The sequence below is a fragment of the Aspergillus steynii genome (genome assembly GCF_002849105.1).
Source record: "Aspergillus steynii IBT 23096 chromosome Unknown P170scaffold_5, whole genome shotgun sequence".
Classification (NCBI taxonomy): Eukaryota; Fungi; Ascomycota; class Eurotiomycetes; order Eurotiales; family Aspergillaceae; genus Aspergillus; species Aspergillus steynii.
The window spans coordinates 2,008,979-2,028,539 of NW_020194402.1; the positions used below are offsets into that span (position 1 = coordinate 2,008,979).

Below are 19,561 nucleotides of genomic sequence, written 5' to 3' on the forward strand. Positions count from 1 at the left end.
TTGAGCTGCCAGTCTCTGCTTGGGACCTGCTCTATCTTGGTTCTACACCACCCTGAAACTGACACTACGAATTGCTTCGGGTCCTGGGGTTTCGAGCAGGAAATTGCTTGATTATTGACCAGATCATCTTTTGAATCCCTGACTGCTGCTCTACGAGGATCAGGACAAATATTTCTGGGCCGCACTTCAACGAGCGACTCTTTCGGGATGAGGAATGCCTCCACAACATCGCAAGAAGCATTACATCCTCGTCGTGCGTGACTTTTCCCTACGTACTTTGCGGCGAACGGTTCGCGAAGCTAGCCTTTCCTACTTCTGGTCTTTCATCGTGGACCCCAGTGAATCCAAAGCAAGCCAATCCTGAGGATCCTGAGAACAAAAGCGAGGATCAGAATGATCAAGACAATAAAGACCTTATGGATGAAGATCAGAATAATCAGAATGACGAGGACCTCGCGAGCGAAGGCATTAACGATAATCAGAATGATCAAAATAATTAAAATAACAATGAAAGAGCTAAGCTCTTGACACCCACGAAGGTCATTTCGAAGCAGACTTTCATACGATTCGGAAGCGACAAGTGGGAAGAGTTAATCACTTCTATAAAAAAGTAATGCCGCCGCGACCAGAAACGTGCTAGGTCTATGATATTTTAGTTAAAGTATACTCCTGATATGGAGCTTATGTCTCTTAAAGAGGCTATTAAAACAGGCCGTGAATATAGCTTGCCCTTGACTGAGACAAAAAAGACTGAATTTATTCATCAACGAAAGCATTAGTAAAGCAGAAAGTTCCGATCCTACATAGCTAGAAATGTAGTGTTCCTGATGCATGAAGAATAAGGCACCCAATGTCAAGGAGACGTACATCTCAGAAACTAAATGAAGAGACAACTTAAAAAATAGAAAGAGAAACTTGAGGTTACAAATCCAGAAATATAAGAGCGTTTTAAGCTCTCTAAGTGTTAATATCATAACGTGCTATCCGATATTGAAGGGTATAATGTATAGACATTTTTCACATTTCAGTGTACATAGCATCTAGGCATGATCATTATGTCCGAGTTCTCATCTCGGTGATAGGTAATTTTTGAAGCATAAAAACATAGAGTGCATGTTCATGCAATCACTCTCACCGAGTCAGGCTGTTCCGTCGCGATGCGGCCCGGGATCCGCCCACCAGACTGTTCCTGCGTGAAGCTGCGCGAGACCCGCCAACGAGACTGTTTCTCCTAGACACGTTCCGCGATCCGATGTTCGCCGTGGAAGGACGACGGCTGTTGAGAGCACCTTCGGCACGAGCGTTGGAAAGTTGTTGCGCGAACGGCGAGCGCTTTCGCAGGGTCGGTCCGTACCAGTAAATCACGTAGACGGAAACGACAAGGACGACGGAGATGCAGACTGTAGATTCATATTAGAAAAGAATTGCCAATTTAAACGAAACATGGAATTACTCACATAAGATAGTCGAAGCGTATTCAAGATGGCGTTCACCTCCGATATCTGCCATTCCGGGTTAGCAATGTCACGTGGTATCAGAAGCCCCAAGAGTAAGACGTACTGGTGAAGAACGGCGTCGCCGGCACAGTGAGGACACCAGCAAGGAAATCACGAGCAAATCCATTGCCACCGGTAGCAGACGCAGAGTAAGGCCCGTAAGCACAAATCATGTAGTCGATCGTCGCCATGTAGATGGCGTAGTTGGCGATGCCCACAATGGCCGCGAAAACCATCGATCCGATCCAATGCAATGGTGGGCCAGATGAAGTCCACGCAAAACCAATCAGCCCAATAGGAAGGCAAGGCGCAGTGTAGAGCAGCCACCAGAGGCGGCTCTCATACTGGGCGTGCTCGTCATCCGGCTTAGAGTGGCGCTGGGCCTCGTTTCTCCGGATGGCCGGGAAGAACGAGAACCATGCGGCGACGTAGCCGACCAAGATAGCGCAGAACGAAAGGCCAATGGCTACGGGGCTAAAGTCCCATTGGGCGTACACCAAGGAGAAAGATTGAATGAACATGAAGATAAGGGCGTCGCTGAAACCGCTGAGAAGAGAAAGCGTCAAGACGATGGGCTCGGTCACGAACATCCTAAAGGGGCGGATCCAGGTGATCAAGATCTCGCGCATGGAGAAACGCTCCTTGAAGGAGAGAACCTCATTCGGGCCGTAAACCTTCGTGTCGCCGTTCTTGCGCCGCTTCTTGGCGATGTTGTCCATGATGATGGAGGTGCGGGTTTCGGGCACGAAGGCCAGGTGCATCAGTTGCGTAAAGCCTCCGAAGATCAGCTGAATCCACATGGCCCATCGCCAGTGCAGGTACTGTTCCACAAATCCTCCAACCACAGGGCCGAGGACGGAGCCACCGACCGACGAAAACACCACGAACGCGACGGCGTATTGTTGGTCCTCGGGTTCCCACAGATCTGCCACCATTCCGAGTGTCACCGAACCACCTGCCAGACTTATCCCTCCGAAAGCACGACCGATCATCACGGTTGCAAAGTTGGGCGCCAGGGCAACGGGCAGCTGCCAGATATTCACGAGCAGCATACTAAGCTGCAGGATGGGCTTGCGACCGAGTTCCTCGCTCCAAGGGGCCCAGAGTTCGCAACCAAACGCGTAGGTAACCAGGTAGATCATGGCACCGCACCGGGCGGCTTGCATGCTGACTCCGAATTCCTCCGAGATCCCGCCCAGGGCGTTCGAGTATAGACTAGTATTGAAGTTCATGGAGACCTGAACCAAGAAGATGATGGTGAGGATGGTCCATTTCTTCCAGGATGGGAAGCAAAAGCCGAGTTCCTCGTAGCAGTCATCTTCGGTGAGCACAATTCTGTCGCCTGCGGAGAATTCGAGCTGGTCGAGAGTGGTCTTTTCCTGGTCGGACAGGGGGAGGGTGTTGCCATTGGCTGCCTGGATTTGGGCAATTTGGTCAGGGTTGTTGGACACACTATCGATTTTGACCGCCATGGTGGTGACCGTTGACCATGGAGACTGCGTGAGAGGAGGGAGGAGAGGGAGAGGGAGAGGATATGGGTTGTGGATGGGGTGAGAAGAGAGAAAAGAAGGTAGGAGTCTGTCGCTGGGTGGCGGATCGTTACTGGGATATACGTCGGGGGTACCTACCTATCATTGCCTATTATATAACAGCGCGCGATTTACAGTCAGAAGACGGACGATGTCCGACCCCGGAAAGACATCACCGTCGGGACGCGGGGGTCACAGCCAGGGAAAACCAGGACGAGCATCCCTAGTCTACTAGGATCACTATAGACTAGTATAGACTAGTATGGTAGGGTATGACATCGCAAATATGGGGAGATCATGTCACTCCAGCGTATGGTTAACCCGTTCGGTAACCCGGTGAGAGAATTTCCCCAGGAATGACCCCCAGAGAGCGCGAGAAGTCCAAAACATCGGGCCTGGCCGTGCTGGAAAGCGCCCGAGCCAAGCAGGATGGCTGCTAGTCGATTCCCCCGGCCGGGGTCCGAGGGTCAAATCGGGGAAATGATCCCCACTCCCCAGTTTGATTCCACGCTCTGACGACACGCTTTCCCACTGAAAAAACTTTTCAATGGCCTTCGCCGCTGGACCTTTTTCCCAATCGATATCCCCTCTGAAGATCTGGCGGACTTGGCGGACCGGCCTCTCCGGCTGTGGATAAGGCGCCGCGAATGAAAAGCCTGGCTTCCCTCGGCTTTCCTGCTTTCTGTCGCCATTAGGTTGGACGGTCGCAGGTCAGAATACCACGTTGGAGACCGATTCTGGCCGATCCCCACATATCCCTCCATGCTAGGCGCTGTAACCCGGGTGCGACAGACGCAACGGTCGTCAGATCCCGGGTGTGACCACTCCTGGTGTTTTCACGATTCGGCGGTACCCCCGACAGCAGATGACGGTATGGCTCTCCAGGGCATCGGGAGGCCGAGAGACAATGGCGTGGTTCGGGAGGGCAGTCCTTGGCCAACGAGCCTTTTCGCGCAAATGCTTGGGTCCCGTGGCTGAGAGCTTATCCTCCAGTCCAAGACGGGCCGAGAAGTTTGGATCGGAATGCCACCCACGGGCCCTCGTATTCAGGCCCATTCCTAGTTCCATCCTCATCATTCGGGAACTCCCGATCGAGTTAGTTGGGGGAAATTCCTGCGGCGCTTGATCAACCCTCTTTCGACCCTCCCCATTGGGATACTTATGCAAAACTCCAGCGTTTGATCAGACCTCTTAATTAAAAATAGGGCTGAATTCAGCGAATCTCGGAGTACCCGAGGCGTTGCAAAGAAACGAAAGGAAGACGGGACAGCGTGGGAGAATCGCAGTCGACGTCACCTGCGCTGGTCCATCTCCACCGGGCAGGCAATCCGGAGACGCCATTGGACGGCGGTCATGCCGGGGCCCATTCTGTCCAGGTTGGGGTTGGACTTTGGAGAGACAAATGGAATTCTCCAGGGACAGGGAAACAGGATGGCTCGGTCGTGGCCCGTGACTTCCGGAGGGTTCTCCCGACCAGGCTGCAACCTTCGGTGCCTGACCCGAACCATGTCAGTGACAACGGCTGAGCACGTGGTCTTTCTTCTACTTCCATTGACTCTCGACCGAATCTTTCATGTCTATTTACATGACACCAAGGCCATTTTCTCCAGATGAAAGATACATGCCACCGAAGAACCTTACGCCGCCATCTTGATTATATCTGCTGCCCGTTCCGCGACCGCGTACACGGTCGACATGATGTTGGCTGCCGGAATCAACGGAAAGATACTTGCATCGCAGATCCGCAAATTGGTCGTGCCGTAAACTCGCAACGTCTCATCGACCACCCCTCCATTCTCACGAGGAAGCATCGCGGCAGTGCCACTAGAATGGTACGTTGTTGTCGCCGTATCCCGGAGATACTTCTTGGCCGAGTCGAGGTCGCTGAGGAATGCATCGGGGTGGTTGCGCCTCCCGCCGGGTTTCAGGAACTTGGCCAAAGGCTCCACGGTGTGCAGTTTCTCTACGTCCTGCAGATTTCGCGCCATGATGTCGAGGTCTAGTGGGTGCGAGAAGTATCGTGGGTCCACGGTTGGTTTGTCGCTAGGATCCGTAGACGCGAGGTGAACACGGCCCCGAGAGAAGGGCAGGCTCTGGATAACACCCATGCTAAGGTAGTTACCGGGCTGCAGGTCCTGTCCGACAAAGCTCTTCCCAGTGGCTTCGTGCAGATTGGCCTGTGCGAGGAACATGAACATGGAGCAGGTGGGCGCATCCGGCTGCTCGAGAATCTCGCGGATGGCCTGATCACGGTTGCTAGGATCGGACAAGAAGCCATCCAGATACTTCTTCATGGCGCTCGAGTCGTGCGGGTTCTGGAAATCAACAAGAGGCATGAAGGAGCTGGACTGCACGCCTCCAATAGTCATTGGCCCTGCTTTGTGCTCCGTGTAGAGCTGCATAGCTGCCTGCACCGCCTCCGGTTTCTGACGCAGGAGCGGATCTCCTGTCACAACTCCATCGACCACTTCGAAGCTGATTCCGCTCATCAGATGGTCCTGCAAGTTCTCGCCCACGTTAGGGTTATGCACAACTGCGGGGATATTGTGCTGGCGGAGAATCTCCTCATTCCCAATCCCAGAAAGCTCGAGAAGCTTTGGAGAGTTAAGAGCCCCCGCACACACAATCACCTCCGTGTTGGCATTGACGGTACGTATCTGGCCTTGCACAAGAGCCTCAATACCACTGGCCGTCACGTTCGGTCCCTCAGACTCGTTAAACAGGATCCTCTGGACAAGTGCCTCGGTAATAATATGCACATTAGGTCGTTCCATAGCCGGGCGGCCATAGGCACTTGCGGCATAGCTCCGTGTTTTTGTCTCGCTATCCACGGCGGCCAGATTGCTGTAGCCGCCCGTGGACTTTCCCGAGAACGGATCGGCAGTGATTCCATGTCCCGTCGCCTTGAAGGTATCCACCCAGGCCCTGCACAAAGGGTCCTGAATGACGGCTGGAAACGACACCTTGAGAGGACCCGATGTTCCGTTACTAGATTGGTCCAGCCAGTCAATGCCAATGTGCGCCTTGGTCGCATCGTCGGGCAGTTGAACAGTATAAGACTTCTTGTAGTACGGATGAAGCTTCTCCCAAGTCCAGCTCTTTGCACCCATCTTCGACCAGGCGTCGATTCCCGCCTGGGAGGGGGCGATAAAAGCCTGGCCGTTGATGCCTGAGGAGCCGCCCAGGAGTTTCCCCTGGGGCTCCTTGATCACCCGATCTCCCAGCGCAGCCTGAATTGAGAGACATTAGAAGCTGCAGGCCCGGGAGAATACAAGACACGCACCTGGGGGACGGTTTGGAGCTGCCAATCTGCCTCGGACCCCATCAGGGTGGTCCAGAGCGCTGGGATGTTAACTCTGGGGTCTTCGAGGAGGTTCCTACCGGCCTCCAGAACTACAATTGACTTGGTAGAATTCTCTGACAGCCGTGCAGCGAGCGTCAGGCCTGCAGTACCGCCTCCGACTATGACATAGTCCGCGACGGAGGGAAAGTCGGGATCAATTGGCATGGTTCCACAAAACTGTTTGAGACCGAACTAGAACTATGGATTCAGAAGACAGATACTAAGTCAAGGGAAAAGGTAAATTGGAATCATGAGGGAGCGAGGGCAATTACCAGATTCAAGAAGACAATTTATGTAGAAGTAAGCAGGGAAGAAGTAAGCGGGGAAGAAGCCAACAAGGCTGAGAACGCCAAGTACGCAATGAAGCCCGAAGTTCTTTGTTTGAACTGAACATCCAATTAAAAACAAACCTTTGTACAGGCCCTCGGAACTCCGCCTTATAAGTGTCAACATAATTGACATGGAGTAAGCTGCGCTTATCGGACAGTCCACCACACTTCATTCCTTCTTCCCTACCACCATGCCACACTCGCACATGCATTGCTATCATAACCGTGCTTAACACTGTGTTTACAGCATAACACTCGCTGTGGATTCTTAATCTGTCTATTAATAGTCCAAGCAAATACCATGTCTCCTGGGCGTGGCAGGATTCGACGGTCCCCTTCCCAGTCAGCCAGAGGTTCCTTTCCAATGAACACCCAAGGGAATGACTTTCAGAAGATCAACCGAATCTCTGTATGTGGAAGATATCACCAATGCATATAGAGAGGTCCCATGTTATCCACCTGCAGCAACATCAACTCACGAGATGTATCGCCAGGACGCTGTCAAAGCGTTCCTTCGTTCTGCTATCCGAGAATCTGTCCACAGAAACCACGCGAGATGACGAAGGCTTTCGTCGCAAATATCATGGACTCTGACCGTGATTCAGCAGGAGAAAAGCCGACGCTAGGTTTCATAGGTCACATGGATGGAAAGAAATCCTCAATCACTTTCTGATCATGCATCATCTTAGAGATGTCTGCGGCCATGTACTGTTCAATAGATACTGGAATGGCCTGGCATCGTCAGCGTTAAGTGTCTCGATCGAGGTACGAATGGCCGCGAGGCATTCAGGGATGGCCACCATTGAGCCCTCCTTTGCCAGAAGACACGGTCCATTCTTCCGATGGGGCACGGTCAAATGGATACGCCAGTCCAAGAATGTTGCGGAAAACTTCTTTGATAAAGCTATTCGGTTTTAGTAGGTGGCTTTAGCATCGATTTGCATACTGTAATAAGATTCCTAACGAAAAGACAGGCCTATAGTAATAAATTGGACAGGAAGGTAGTAGGCGGGATAAGGGCGCGAGGACCATGAATAAAGACCGAGATGATTGCTGTGCAGCGATTTGTTGGGCCTGCATAGAGATCCGGCTTGCTTATTGGAGGGGTGACATGTACTGCCACGCTTTTCTAAAGTCACCAAACCAGTTTCCGATTTGCTTTAGCAGGTGAGGTGTCGAATGAACTGGTTACTAGGTTTGGGATTCCTAAATTCCTGGTGTAGAGTCTCTGGCTATGGGGTTTGAGACAGGCCGGATATCTCCTGTTCCACGAACATGGGCTAGTTCAAATCAAAGCCATATTTTATTGCCATTGTCGGACGCATTGTTCATGCAGTCCTCGGGCTGGTCTCCATTTGAAAGAATTGCCAATGGCGTCGGTTAGTCGCGGCTAAAAAAGGGGAGGTGGAAGCCTCTGGATGCCTGAGGTACCCCCGTTGCAAACTGCCAAGGATGCAATACCGGGGCTTTTCTCTCTGTCCTACGTTGCACAACACACCTCCGGAGTACAAGCATCCGAATCCCCTCGTCCAGGATGGTCATGGTTATTCTGATCATCGTGATACCAAGTCTCGGGAGCCTGAAACGCTTGCACTAACTTGTCGTTCTTGTCGAGACTCTTACGGTGTACATCGATAGGTCCTAAATATATAATGCTCGGCGGCAGTGGATTTGAAACCCACTCTGGCGGCACAGGTCCAGCCGAAACCATCATGGACCACAGTCCAGACTCGTCGACAAAGAAAACCTTCAGACATTTGGGACAGGCCAAGAGATTCACCGCATAGAAATAATACCCAGCTGATATAGCATTCAACAACCGGAGGATGGGCAATTCCCTCACGGCTTAGATCCACCAGGCTACGGAGAAATATGAAAATCACCTAAGATTAAAGAATTTAACGACATGCTAAAGACGTGATCGACACCAGATCAGCAGCAAATCCCATTTCACAAGAGAAAAGCCAAAATATGCAACAGTCACGGGCGAGTGACATTTCTATAGGGTCTACTGCGTACGGATGACTCTCACGCAATCTCTAGTCCTACTCTGAAGCTTGACGAGCACCACGGAGTTAGCAGACGGTGTCGAGGACCTTGGCGGTCGACCGATCTTCTGCGATTCGGCGGAAATAGTCTCTCGCCCACAAGCCCACACAAGGTCCCCTGGTGACTGCGGCTGCCGCCCCGGAGCTCAGCTACAGCTCCGACAAGTCCAGAGTCCAGACGGGCAGGAAATTCGCTCATTGTTTTTTGAGATCGTCGTTGCCTTGACTGATCTCCCGGTGGCATCACGTCACCCTGACAAAGACCCACGAGCTTGAAACAGAAAACGACGACATCTGCCGAAAGCTGCAACAGAGATTGCATGAGAGCTCGTCAGCTCGATTGACTCAGGTGCCTTGCCGGGGAGATGGGATTGGGCAGAGGCAACAAGGCAGCGGAAATGACGCTATCACCCATTACCCATTACCCCATGAATAATGATACGGCATCGCATCATAGCCCTAGGGCTCGGACGGAGTCATTAGGCGATCGAGCTAGCGATTGCATAATAGGGGACTGCGGGCGGTTTCGCGTTAGGGCTAAGTATCCATAGACATGTTCCAGTCGTCAGACACTATTCGCTCTCTCCACTCGGACTACGGAGTAGTTATTCCATAGTGTACTCCGGAGTGTCTTCGACAATGTCGTTAGCATATTATGATAAATGACCATAAAGAATAAATTTATTAATATTCGAACCGGGCCCATAACGCAAATGAAGACTCCATCGCGAGAAACGTCCAGAACAAGCGATGCCCCAACCGGCCAAGACCAGACCTCAATCAGAGAATTCCCCCCTTACTTTTCCATTCCTAATTCCATAATTCCAGTGACTTGTTCCAGGGACTCCGCAGCAACCCTAACCCTGATGGATCCTGGACAATGAAAATTTTTTTTCTTTCATCCCTGAATCCGGATTTGAAGGGAGTTAGCGCCGATCGGACCGTACGGCAGCATCCGGGAAATCACGGCATCGCGAGGGCGTCCGGCGTCAGGATTCGTCAGACACAGAGAATTTTTCGGGGCCGACCGCGGAGGGACGAAAAGTGGCCGTCAGACCACGTCGGCCACGGCGATGCCTGAGAGCAATCAGCAAACGGGCAACGTCTCCTGATCGGCATGCAGACGCACCCTTGCAATCTGCATCCTTAGTCCCGCGAGTTAAAACTTTGCATCCACCATGGCTTGTAGAATGCACGGGAGCCATCGATGAACACAAAGAATTCATGACATCCATGGAACCAAAGGGCAGAATTAGTAACAAGGCCGGAGTTTGGGACGCAACCCCCGATGAGTCAGGCTGGAAAAGCACGACATTTGGCAAACCCAACTCGTCGGCCCTACGCAATCGCCGAAGTCCATGAGGCCATTTTTCACCATCGTCATCCCCCGTTAGGTATGCCTGCTTCTAGACTGCAGACGGTGGAGTTGGCACTCCCGAAAAAGGGGTGGATCCACTTGGATGAATGAGGTTTTTTCTTTCTTTTCTTGTCTAATTTTTTTTATTTGTATTTTTTTTTGAACCTATTCCCCGATTGGGACATAGTGAGTCACACCACAGGCGCCAACTCATCCGGCAGCTCGGAAGGCCTTTGTATATATACTCCCCTTCGTAACTCGTCGCCCCAGACGAGCTTTTTCTCTCCCACCTCATCTCATCCTGTCAAGGGGGTGATGGTCACTCCCCTCCTCACGTCTTGACGCCCGTTACGTTCTCAATTCACCCACCCACACCGCATTATCGGTGTTGACGCCTTCGATTCCCCCCAACCGTCACCCCGGGGAGGTATATATAATATAAATCCGAAAACACAAAAACAGAGAGAGGTCCTACATCGCCTTGCCAAAAGTTAGAGGATGGGCCAGAGGCACAACAGACGCCGCACTCGACCACGCTCTCGCAATCGCAGCATCAATATCATTCCCGTCGAACCTGCTCCGCGCCCGGTCACGTCCGATCCAGCCGTCTCTCGTCGGACTTCCGCTGCCTGTGACTCACGAGACGCCATTGCGATACACCCCGCCCCGACCTGGCACAATGGGTATATGACATGGCAGAAACGTGAACGCACGCCGCGGTTCGAGTCCCCTAGGCTGGAAGCCGAGCAGTATCGCCTCTTCGGAGGCGAACCGGGTGATGATGTCGGCCTTTGTTATCGCATGCTTGAATACTTCGACGGACTGGACTATATCAATACGTGAGTACCCTCGGCTGGACTGGTCATTTGTCATCGATCGCCTGTTTCTGACCATCGCTGTGTTTAGTTCCCAATGCCTCTCGCCATTGCCGGGATGACTAGTCAGGTCCAGCATGTGGTCGTGGCTTCGCTGCCTCGATTCCCGAAAAGTTTTTTTCTTCTTATCCTGAAACACGGAACATAAAAAAGTTGAAGGGGTTTCTTAAAACAAGAAAAAAGATCAAAAGGCAAATCCACCGTTGGATACCAACCGGCGCCTCTGTCTGCACCACCACCGTCCGCAGACATGAATCTCAATTCCCGAAAGAATGCCGGGGCACCAGGATCCATGGATACTTCTAAGTCGCCGACTTGCAGCAATGAAGATGCTTTCCTGCGTGAAGGCATCGGATTGGTCCTAAAGACTTCGCCATGTGATCGCTGGTGCAGAGATTCTTCCTGCGTGTTTGCGACGTTGAGAGCCGCCGTTCTAGAGCCGGGCTGTCTTCGTCGGTTGAGTTCGCGTTTGGTCTTTGGTCGACGCTTGAATTCCCTTTGCAGCAGTCAGGCTCTCGAACAGCCTCTTCGTTCGCCTCGGACAGCACGCAGGGAATCTCGTTCCCGTCCGTTCGTTCGGGATCTCCTGCCACCATCCGACACTGAAGGAGGAAATATTTGGTCCGAGCAGAATCATGTTTCTTTTTCTCCATTTATTGTTCGAGTGAACACCAGAGACTCGATTTGGTTTAGGAAAATCAAGCTCAGACCTTGCCTGATGCCCCTGTTCAATTCCAGTAAATAGTTGTGCAGATATGATTAGTACAATTTTACACGAAGCGGCGAATCATCGACGGACACGAAGTCCGCGAGACGCTGCCATTCGATTTGAATCTGAATTCCGTGGTCGATGGAACGAGTCAACGTAGTTCAATAAATGTAGAAGATTGGAGGAAATTGGAAAGGAGCACAGATCCCGTGAGGATGACTCAGACAGACCCTTGTGGCCTCACTTTTGAGGCCAGCAATACACTCCCAAAAGGAGCAGGCGGTGAGGCCAGGATCGCCCCGTAAAGGACACGGTCGATCACAAGTGCCGATACGACAAGAATCACTCGCAACCTTAAGATGCTGCGTGCTGGCCGGCCTTCTCTTCTGCCTCGTCCACTCTTTTGTCCCTGCTGAAGAGATTTCCCCCCCAAACGCATCGACTGTCCTCCGCAGGATCTCTCCATCTGAACGCCCTCGGTGTTCGAGGTTATTACTCTCTTTGTCCTGCCCGTCGCGGGCGAGTTCTGCAGTAAACCCGCTTCACCATGTCGACAGACTACACCTATGATGACAAGGTTGGTTTCCCACTCATAGCGGCGGTCTTTGCACGCGCAGTCTAATCCTCACATAGGGGCAATTCTTCCCGTTCTTCATCTTGACGATCTCCGGTCTTGTCACGCTCCCTTTAACATACAACCTCCTCAAGCCGAGCAAGGGTAAGTAACGGCCTTTTTTTCCATATTCCGGTCGAAAAGTCGTCGCGTCTGACACTGTCATCCAAACGCAGAGCTTGAAAACACCGCACCCCGAATAAAATCGGACTTTAAGCCGGAACATGGCGACCTCATCGAGGCACAGAAGCGGAAACGCCTGCGCAAGGAGCGCCGCATCAAGCGCATAATCACCGTCATTCTGGGATATGCCGTCATGGCGTGGATGGTATACTTGATCATTGTCACGGCGAGAACGGCACCCAAGATCTGGGATCCCTATGACATCCTGGGTATCTCGCGAGTGAGTCACTCTTTGTTCTCTCTCTCGCTCTGAATAGTATTTAACGCAGACAAACTAGAGCGCCGACGAGAAAGCCATCTCCAGACATTACAAGCGTCTCTCTCTTATCTACCACCCCGACAAGATCCGACCCGACCCCGCCAAGAACGAGACCATCGAGACTCTGAACGATCGCTTCGTTGAACTGACCAAGGCTTACAAGGCGCTGACCGACGAGGAGGTCCGTAACAACTACATCCAGTACGGTCATCCTGATGGCAAGCAAAGCTTCAGCATCGGCATTGCTCTGCCCCAGTTCATTGTCACGGAAGGAAACGGAAAGTTCGTGTTGCTGGTCTACGGCGGTCTGCTTGGTGTTCTTCTCCCCTACATTGTCGGCAAGTGGTGGTATGGCTCGCAGCGATACACCAAGGAACGAGTGCTGGTCGCTAGTGCCGGAAACATGTTCCGCGAGTACAAGGACGACATCACCGATGGCGGAATCGTTGGCGCCCTGTCTTCCGGCGACGAGTACAAGGAGACGCTCAAGGGATCGCACGCGGAAGCTGGACTGGCCAAGCTTGAGCAGAAGGTCCTCGCAGATGACTCGGTTCTTTCGGCTCAGGATCGCAAGAAACTCCAGGAACTGGATGACTCGACTCGACGCAAGGCTCTGGCATTGCTGTGGGCTTACTTGGGCCGGATTGATCTGGAGGATTCCACCCTGAACGGAGGTAAGCTTATCTATCTGACTATGATGGATTGACCAATGCTCATTCGTCACAGAAAAGTACGAAGCCGCTCCTACGGCACTTGGCCTGAACGAAGCATTCACCGCTATCACGCTCGCTTTCGGTAACGTTCGTCCCATCCTGGGATCTTTCAGAACGTCGCAGCATTTGATCCAAGCCGTGGCCCCGGGATCGTCTCCTCTTCTGCAACTGCCTTACTTCACCGACAAGATTGCCAAGGCCGTCGAAGGCGAGGATGCCAAGGACCACTACAGTGTCCAGAAGTTCATGAGCCTGCCGGAAGAAAAGCGTCGTAGTCTTACCGTCGGCGCTGGTCTCCTGTCCGAAAACCAGTACTCCACCGCTGTCACCGTCGCGAAGCAACTCCCCGCGCTGGAAGTCTCCAAGGCATTCTTCAAGGTCATGGGCGAGAAGGTCATCACGCCCAGCAGTCTCGTTCAGCTGGTCGTGAAGGCCCGATTCATTCCTCCCGGTTCCACCAACGTCCCCGAAGTCAGCGCCGCGGATCTGGAAGATATCGACCCCGATGAGGACGACCTTGACTCCCTCATGGGCCGCAAGAACAAGGGCAAGAAGGACAACAAGGAATCCGTCCAGCCTCCTCTGGCTCACGCCCCGTACCTGGCCCGCGATCACTCTCCCCGGTGGCACATCTTCCTGTCGGACGCCAAGCAGGGCAAGATGGCCGTTCCTCCCTTCACCTTCACCACCTTCGACAAGCCCCTGTTCGACGAGTCCGGCAAGCCCACCTTCAACGTCCAGACCCTCAAGATGCAGTTCCAGGCTCCTCCGCAGGTTGGAGACTTCACTTTCGCCATGAACATGCTCTGCGACAGTTACCTCGGTCTCGACACCAAGCTGGAAGTCACGCTGCACATCGACGATCCTGCCAAGGCAGCCGCTCTGGATGTGGAAGATGATATCAGCGATCCCGAAGAAGGTATGATCTTTAATCTCCAACGAAACGCAACCAGCTTGCTAACCCAACAATTTAGATTCCATCGCCGGTCAAATGCAAGCCCTGAAGGGCGGCCAGACCAAGAAACCCAAGAAACCGGCCAACGAGTCCAGCGAGGAAGAGAGTGACACTGACGGAGACGCGGGCGACACGAGCGATACCAACACCGAAACCGATGTTGACGATTGATTTCAAACTTAGATAAATGGTGCCAAACAAAACAAAACAAATCGAGACCCTTTTGTGACATGACCAACAGCGAAAACAAGGAAAGAAAAAAAAGAAACAAGAAAAAAAAATATGAATCTGCATACCGACAAATCTCTCATCATTCATCAATACCACATTCGCATCTTCACATCATGACTTTTATCTATCAGCCAACTCAATCAATCAGTCGGCTCTTTCCAGGGCAAGTAAGTAAGCTATTTAGACTATTAGGAACATTTCTGGTTCCCCCTCCCTTTCTCGAGACCAGACAGGGACAGGGACAGGAAACCCCACACCACAACACCAGAATCCCTCCCCCCCTTTTTTTTCTTGCCTTTTCTTTGGAGGTGGGTCGTGGCGCGATCATTTTATGATTCCCTTGAAAGTTTTCTTTGGGCTTGTTTTTTTCTTGTGTGCCGAGTGGGGTGTGATATGGACATGCATGTGCAGGTCCTCCCTTTTTTGTATTTCCATTTTTGCTCCGTCGAGGAAAGCACTTCTATGCTTTTTCTCATTTCTTCATTTCATGTTTAATTAGGGTTATGCATTAAATTAGGGAGTTCAGTTGAATTGATATCAATACGTCTTTCTATTTTTTATCTTCTTTTGATTTTTCTATTTAATTCAGTACTTCTTTATTTTTCAATGACCATTTCCCGAAAATTATTGTCGGATTTCTCTTGTTTTTCTTTCTTGTGGATATATTCTTTATTCCTCTTTCCGTTTTGCTCTTATGATACGGTACTGGTACGCCTTGATAGGTAGCTAGATGGAATGTAAGTGTATCTTCTCGATTTAACTTATCGCTTCTTCTTTTTCTTCTTCGTCCTTCCTCATGTCCAAATCTTATTTTTTTCTTCTTCTTTTTTTATGCTTGAATCTTTCACCTCTAGAGAGGCAACGAATGGGACGCGATAGGAAAGGAGGAAGACTAACGAGGAAACAAGAGAAGACAGGGAAATCCATACTGAGTACGAAAAGAACGAAAGGGCAGAAAGAGAAAACAAAAACCACTGCGGGATATTTGGATATATATAGGCATAGATCAAGAGGTATGAAGATAAACCTTTGCAAGCATGGTGACCAAAGGTGGGTATAACGAAAGAAGTAGAGGAAAGAGAGAAACCATAGAGCAGGGCTGCGAGCCTAGTCGGTTAGACCGAGGGGAGGTCAAACTGCTGTCTGTCCTTGACTCTAAACAGAGAATTGGGCAAAGCATTCTGCTGCGCCGAAGTATAGGTATGAATCTGTGATGACAGATGGTACGAGACGTGATGAGATGGTGGTATCGGGGTATAAACGCCAGGTCCGAGGAACGAAGGTCAACAACAAGTCGGAATGACTTGTATGCAAAGGTATAATAATTCCAGAAGGGGAGGAAATGCGACGGAGTCGTGTGACGACTGCGCGCTTGGTTCTGGGCCGAGAGATAGGAGGAAAGAAGCTAACGAGACACCAGGAAACAAATCAAATGGGAAAAAACGACGATGTCCTAGGTAGGACATTCGATACGGTGGATAAGGCTACCCACAAGGGAAATTCCAGCCAGGGGCAATACCGTGATAAACAGGCTGTTGCTGTTCATGCAAATGCAGATTGTAGTCTCCGAGGATATCGACAGACATACCAGCAGGCGTTGGCATATGGTGGCTTCCGGGCTCGGCAGCGATGCCAGAGGAGAGGCGGCTTTTCATTAGCTCTCCATTGCCATTGTTATCCATGTAGCAGAAATAGGGGTGATCCGGATCGGACACCGAATGGACGGGTTCCGGGCATTTGGCCTCGGCAGGAGCCGGCATCAGGGGCGGCCGGGGTACCGCCATGCCATGGAAGGATTGATAGTTAGGATAGGGATTGACTGGCTGCAGGGGCGGATAGTCCCACTTCCAGGATACGCCGGACTTGGGGGAAAGCTTTGTGGGGCTGCAGTTACTGGACGAGGGCTCCGGTGGAGTCGCCGGCTCCGGAGATGGGTCGGTCGTTGGACTGCAGCCGGTCGAGGTGGACAGAAACCGCAGATACTGAAGGTCTTCAGTGTCTTCGTCGGGCTCCTCCGGATTCTCCTCAGCCTGCTTGATCAGTCCTAGACGGTCCAGGATCGTATGCGTCAGTGGATACCCGTCGGGAGCTTCGGCGAGAGGCTCTCCGGGAAAGTCTTCTTTGTTGATGCAAAGCTTATACAGCCTCTGCAGTGCTTTCACGACGAGGGAGTGGTGCGACTCGAGCATCTCGACGAACCTAAAGCCCGCCAAACACCGGAATGGAGTCAGCGTCATTCCGCCTGGAAGGGAGGAGCCAGTCAGATTTCCTCACCCTCGCGAGTAGACCTTCGTCTGAGTCGCCTTCCTCTCCCGGAACAGACAAGGATGATTGTAGGCCGAACAACGGTTACATGGTTGCTTCCCATCGCACTAGCATGAATGAGTATGACTGGCCATCAAGTGGTTTGACGAGGCCGAAACAAGTGCAAATGAACAATCCAGGTGCCTCCGCTGCTTCACCAACCTTGGTTTTCTTGACTCTGCAGCGATCGCAGGCTTTCAAGACATGCTTGCGCTTGACTCGAAAGACCCGCTGGTCGTGCTTCTCGTCCCCTAGGCCCGCACGAGATTCCAGTTGGGACAGTGATGAGATGGCCGAGAGGTCATACATGGCATCTGGAAAGCCAGGAATGTGGGATTTCGGACGGAGCTTGGGTTGCTTGGGCATAATGGTAGACATCTGAGCGGCGTGACGAGGAGCACAAGCAGATGGAAGATAACAATGGCACGTTTCCTGGGTGATCAACAGGTTCAAAAGGCTGCAGCGAGGAGCCCTGACTAATCTATATCCCACGTTGCCACGGAGTCAGGAGGGGTTTCAAAGAAAAAATAAAATCTTTTTATAAATCCAACGAAGGAGGGGGAGGGGTAGAAGTGGGATTGCTTCTACTAGAGAAGCAAGCAGGTGGGGGTTTTGGCCAGATATTGGTAAGGGGTAAAAAAAAAAAAAAGGAGGCTGAAGGATCGACTGTTATTGATATGATGTTTATCAAGAAAAAGATGCCCCGCAAAGGACTTCCCCACCTCGCGATGTACACCGAGGGCGAGGGCGACTTGAGGGTGACGTGGATCGCGCTCTGTCACGATATCAACCGGTACGGTCGCTCGACGTCCCTCGGACCTTTGGGGTGATGGCAGCCTGGCAGGCACATCAGGGGGGTCCCCGCGGTTGAAACTGGGCGAGTAATTTCCTTTTTTTTTCCCCCTTCTTTTCGCCGGTGTTGTTTTCTGATACAGGTGACCGGCTGTGCTGGCCTTGACATGCCAGAGGTCATGCCTGTCGACGGTCCGAGCCGTCACCGCGAGTGAATTTTTTTTTTTTTTTTGTTAAAAAAAATGACAAGAATAAACAATAGCCGTCGCGCTGTTCATCGGCAGTAGCCGGACAGAACCCTGGTCATTTTTGGGCAGCGAAACGCTGAGAAAGCATCCAAATCACATCACCTGGCGGGAAAAATGTCAGCGACCGTCATTCTTGTCCGGAATCGGAGAGAGAGCGCGAGAGTGCGACGAGCAACAGAGCAAGGACGAGAGACCATGCAGGTCTCATCCCGTGGGTTGGCGGCACAGGATTCCATTTCCCTGATGGCGGCGATGCTTGCATCACATCACCGATAGTAGGAGAGGCACGTATCCAAGGCACGGAGCATGTGCTGCAGGATTGGGGACAATTTTGAATCGGTGAAATGGAAATCAGCTTATGCCTTTCTTGGGCGCGTATCGGCTGCGTTCACCATTGTCATTGGCGCAGGGTCGTCCATCATCATCTCATCCAGAACTATCGTATGCAGAGGGTGAGCGCGTGCTCCTCTGGATCCAGCGCGACGCCAAGCGGACGAGCAATCCAATAGGCAGTTTTCGTTACATGCTGTCAAGTTAAATCTTGTCCGATAAGTGCGCTATACAGGTCACCCTCGTTGCATTTGGAGCTGCACAAATTCTGGATTAACTCTCGCTCGGATAATCACCGCGGCAAGATCGGATCGAGTTCAGCGCTGCCTTTATTTCTTTCCTACCAAGATTTCGTCACACAGGACTCTAGTGACTCTGGGTTAATGCGTACAGGCAGTAGCGAGAGACCGTGTTTATTGGCTGCTGCCCCTAAGATCGCATCCTTGAACCTATTCCCGACAGGGGATCGCTGTCGTGCAAGAACCACTCAGTATAGCAGGCGAGTTATTAATCGGCATTCCGTTGTTTTTGTTTTTTTTTTTTTTTTTTTTTTTTTTTCTTTTCTTTCTTTCTTCGGTGGTTGCATATCATCTGACGGGTCGATGTGTTGAACAGCCACAGTGTCCGTTAGATTAATTGAAGTGTCAGTAGCGCTAGCGGCCCTCTTAACGAGACTCGGTCCAAACGTGCCGCCAGACGAGCCCAGCCCGATGGACTTGAAGTGGCCTGGGATGCACCGAGAGGTGGTGCCAAAGTCTTGACTTCGTATATATCTATGCACGTCCCGGGGGCATCAAAAACGCCCTGGTGTCAGGCCTCTGAGGGCACGTCCTCGACTTGCATTCAGAGGATGACAAGACAAGGGTCGAGAGGGGAAAAACAAAGAAAAATCAGAGGAAGACCACTCAACAATCCCATTTCTCAAGACGCATGTCACTTCTGATAGATAGATTTCTGACAGAGCAGGGATGGTCATCCTTCGATCCCATTTCCCCCTCCTTAGTACAGGTGCTAAGAACCAGGGCCAGGATCGCCGTACCCCTCCCCTCTCTCGTTCTGCCCGTCTCGGGGCCTTGAGAAGCCTCGCGGAGGGGACCAATGGAGGGGATACGACGCGGGAGACGGTGCGTGTGCAGGGACAACAGGTCCGTTCACACCCTGTCGGAGGGGTTGAGACAGTCAGACCGAGGGGGTTATTGTTGGCATCTACCTTCCACCGTGGCCCCGAGCCCTTGCGCTGAAGAACC

At 51.8% G+C, this 19,561-nt stretch overlaps 7 protein-coding genes across 7 annotated transcripts; 3 read left to right on the forward strand and 4 right to left on the reverse strand.

The window, feature by feature from the left end:
- Positions 1–992: 992 nt before the first annotated feature.
- On the reverse strand, positions 993–2,968 carry P170DRAFT_410809 (MFS general substrate transporter; the record flags this gene model as incomplete). Its single annotated transcript, XM_024846861.1, has 3 exons — positions 993–1,400; positions 1,458–1,502; positions 1,561–2,968. 3 exons carry the CDS (start codon positions 2,966–2,968, stop codon positions 1,132–1,134), a joined length of 1,722 nt encoding a protein of 573 aa, XP_024703446.1. The 3' UTR covers positions 993–1,131.
- A 1,694-nt stretch (positions 2,969–4,662) lies between these two features.
- P170DRAFT_447942 (GMC family oxidoreductase) lies at positions 4,663–6,533 on the reverse strand (the record flags this gene model as incomplete). The annotated part of the gene is made up of 2 exons (XM_024850927.1): positions 4,663–6,255; positions 6,309–6,533. 2 exons carry the CDS (start codon positions 6,531–6,533, stop codon positions 4,663–4,665), a joined length of 1,818 nt encoding a protein of 605 aa, XP_024703447.1.
- A 2,035-nt stretch (positions 6,534–8,568) lies between these two features.
- On the reverse strand, positions 8,569–9,237 carry P170DRAFT_207102 (uncharacterized protein). The gene has a single exon (XM_024842791.1). It carries the CDS (start codon positions 9,065–9,067, stop codon positions 8,726–8,728), a length of 342 nt encoding a protein of 113 aa, XP_024703448.1. The 5' UTR covers positions 9,068–9,237; the 3' UTR covers positions 8,569–8,725.
- A 1,363-nt stretch (positions 9,238–10,600) lies between these two features.
- Positions 10,601–11,039, forward strand: P170DRAFT_476790 (uncharacterized protein; the record flags this gene model as incomplete). Its single annotated transcript, XM_024853379.1, has 2 exons — positions 10,601–10,941; positions 11,009–11,039. The coding sequence occupies 2 exons, from the start codon at positions 10,601–10,603 to the stop codon at positions 11,037–11,039; spliced, it is 372 nt and encodes a 123-aa protein (XP_024703449.1).
- On the forward strand, positions 11,016–11,740 carry P170DRAFT_437853 (uncharacterized protein). Its single transcript, XM_024849461.1, has one exon. It carries the CDS (start codon positions 11,228–11,230, stop codon positions 11,720–11,722), a length of 495 nt encoding a protein of 164 aa, XP_024703450.1. The 5' UTR covers positions 11,016–11,227; the 3' UTR covers positions 11,723–11,740.
- A 493-nt stretch (positions 11,741–12,233) lies between these two features.
- P170DRAFT_360799 (J domain-containing protein) lies at positions 12,234–14,580 on the forward strand (the record flags this gene model as incomplete). The annotated part of the gene is made up of 6 exons (XM_024844436.1): positions 12,234–12,263; positions 12,320–12,404; positions 12,476–12,702; positions 12,761–13,415; positions 13,468–14,373; positions 14,429–14,580. 6 exons carry the CDS (start codon positions 12,234–12,236, stop codon positions 14,578–14,580), a joined length of 2,055 nt encoding a protein of 684 aa, XP_024703451.1.
- A 1,544-nt stretch (positions 14,581–16,124) lies between these two features.
- Positions 16,125–17,310, reverse strand: P170DRAFT_361296 (Zn(II)2Cys6 transcription factor domain-containing protein; the record flags this gene model as incomplete). Its single annotated transcript, XM_024844463.1, has 3 exons — positions 16,125–16,839; positions 16,915–17,012; positions 17,107–17,310. The coding sequence occupies 3 exons, from the start codon at positions 17,308–17,310 to the stop codon at positions 16,125–16,127; spliced, it is 1,017 nt and encodes a 338-aa protein (XP_024703452.1).
- Positions 17,311–19,561: the final 2,251 nt, after the last annotated feature.

Bases quoted from the DNA above. Each gene is read 5' to 3' on its own strand.
- P170DRAFT_207102 (XM_024842791.1), bottom strand. From the start codon at position 9,067: ATGCAATCTCTGTTGCAGCTTTCGGCAGATGTCGTCGTTTTCTGTTTC.
- P170DRAFT_437853 (XM_024849461.1), top strand. From the start codon at position 11,228: ATGAATCTCAATTCCCGAAAGAATGCCGGGGCACCAGGATCCATGGAT.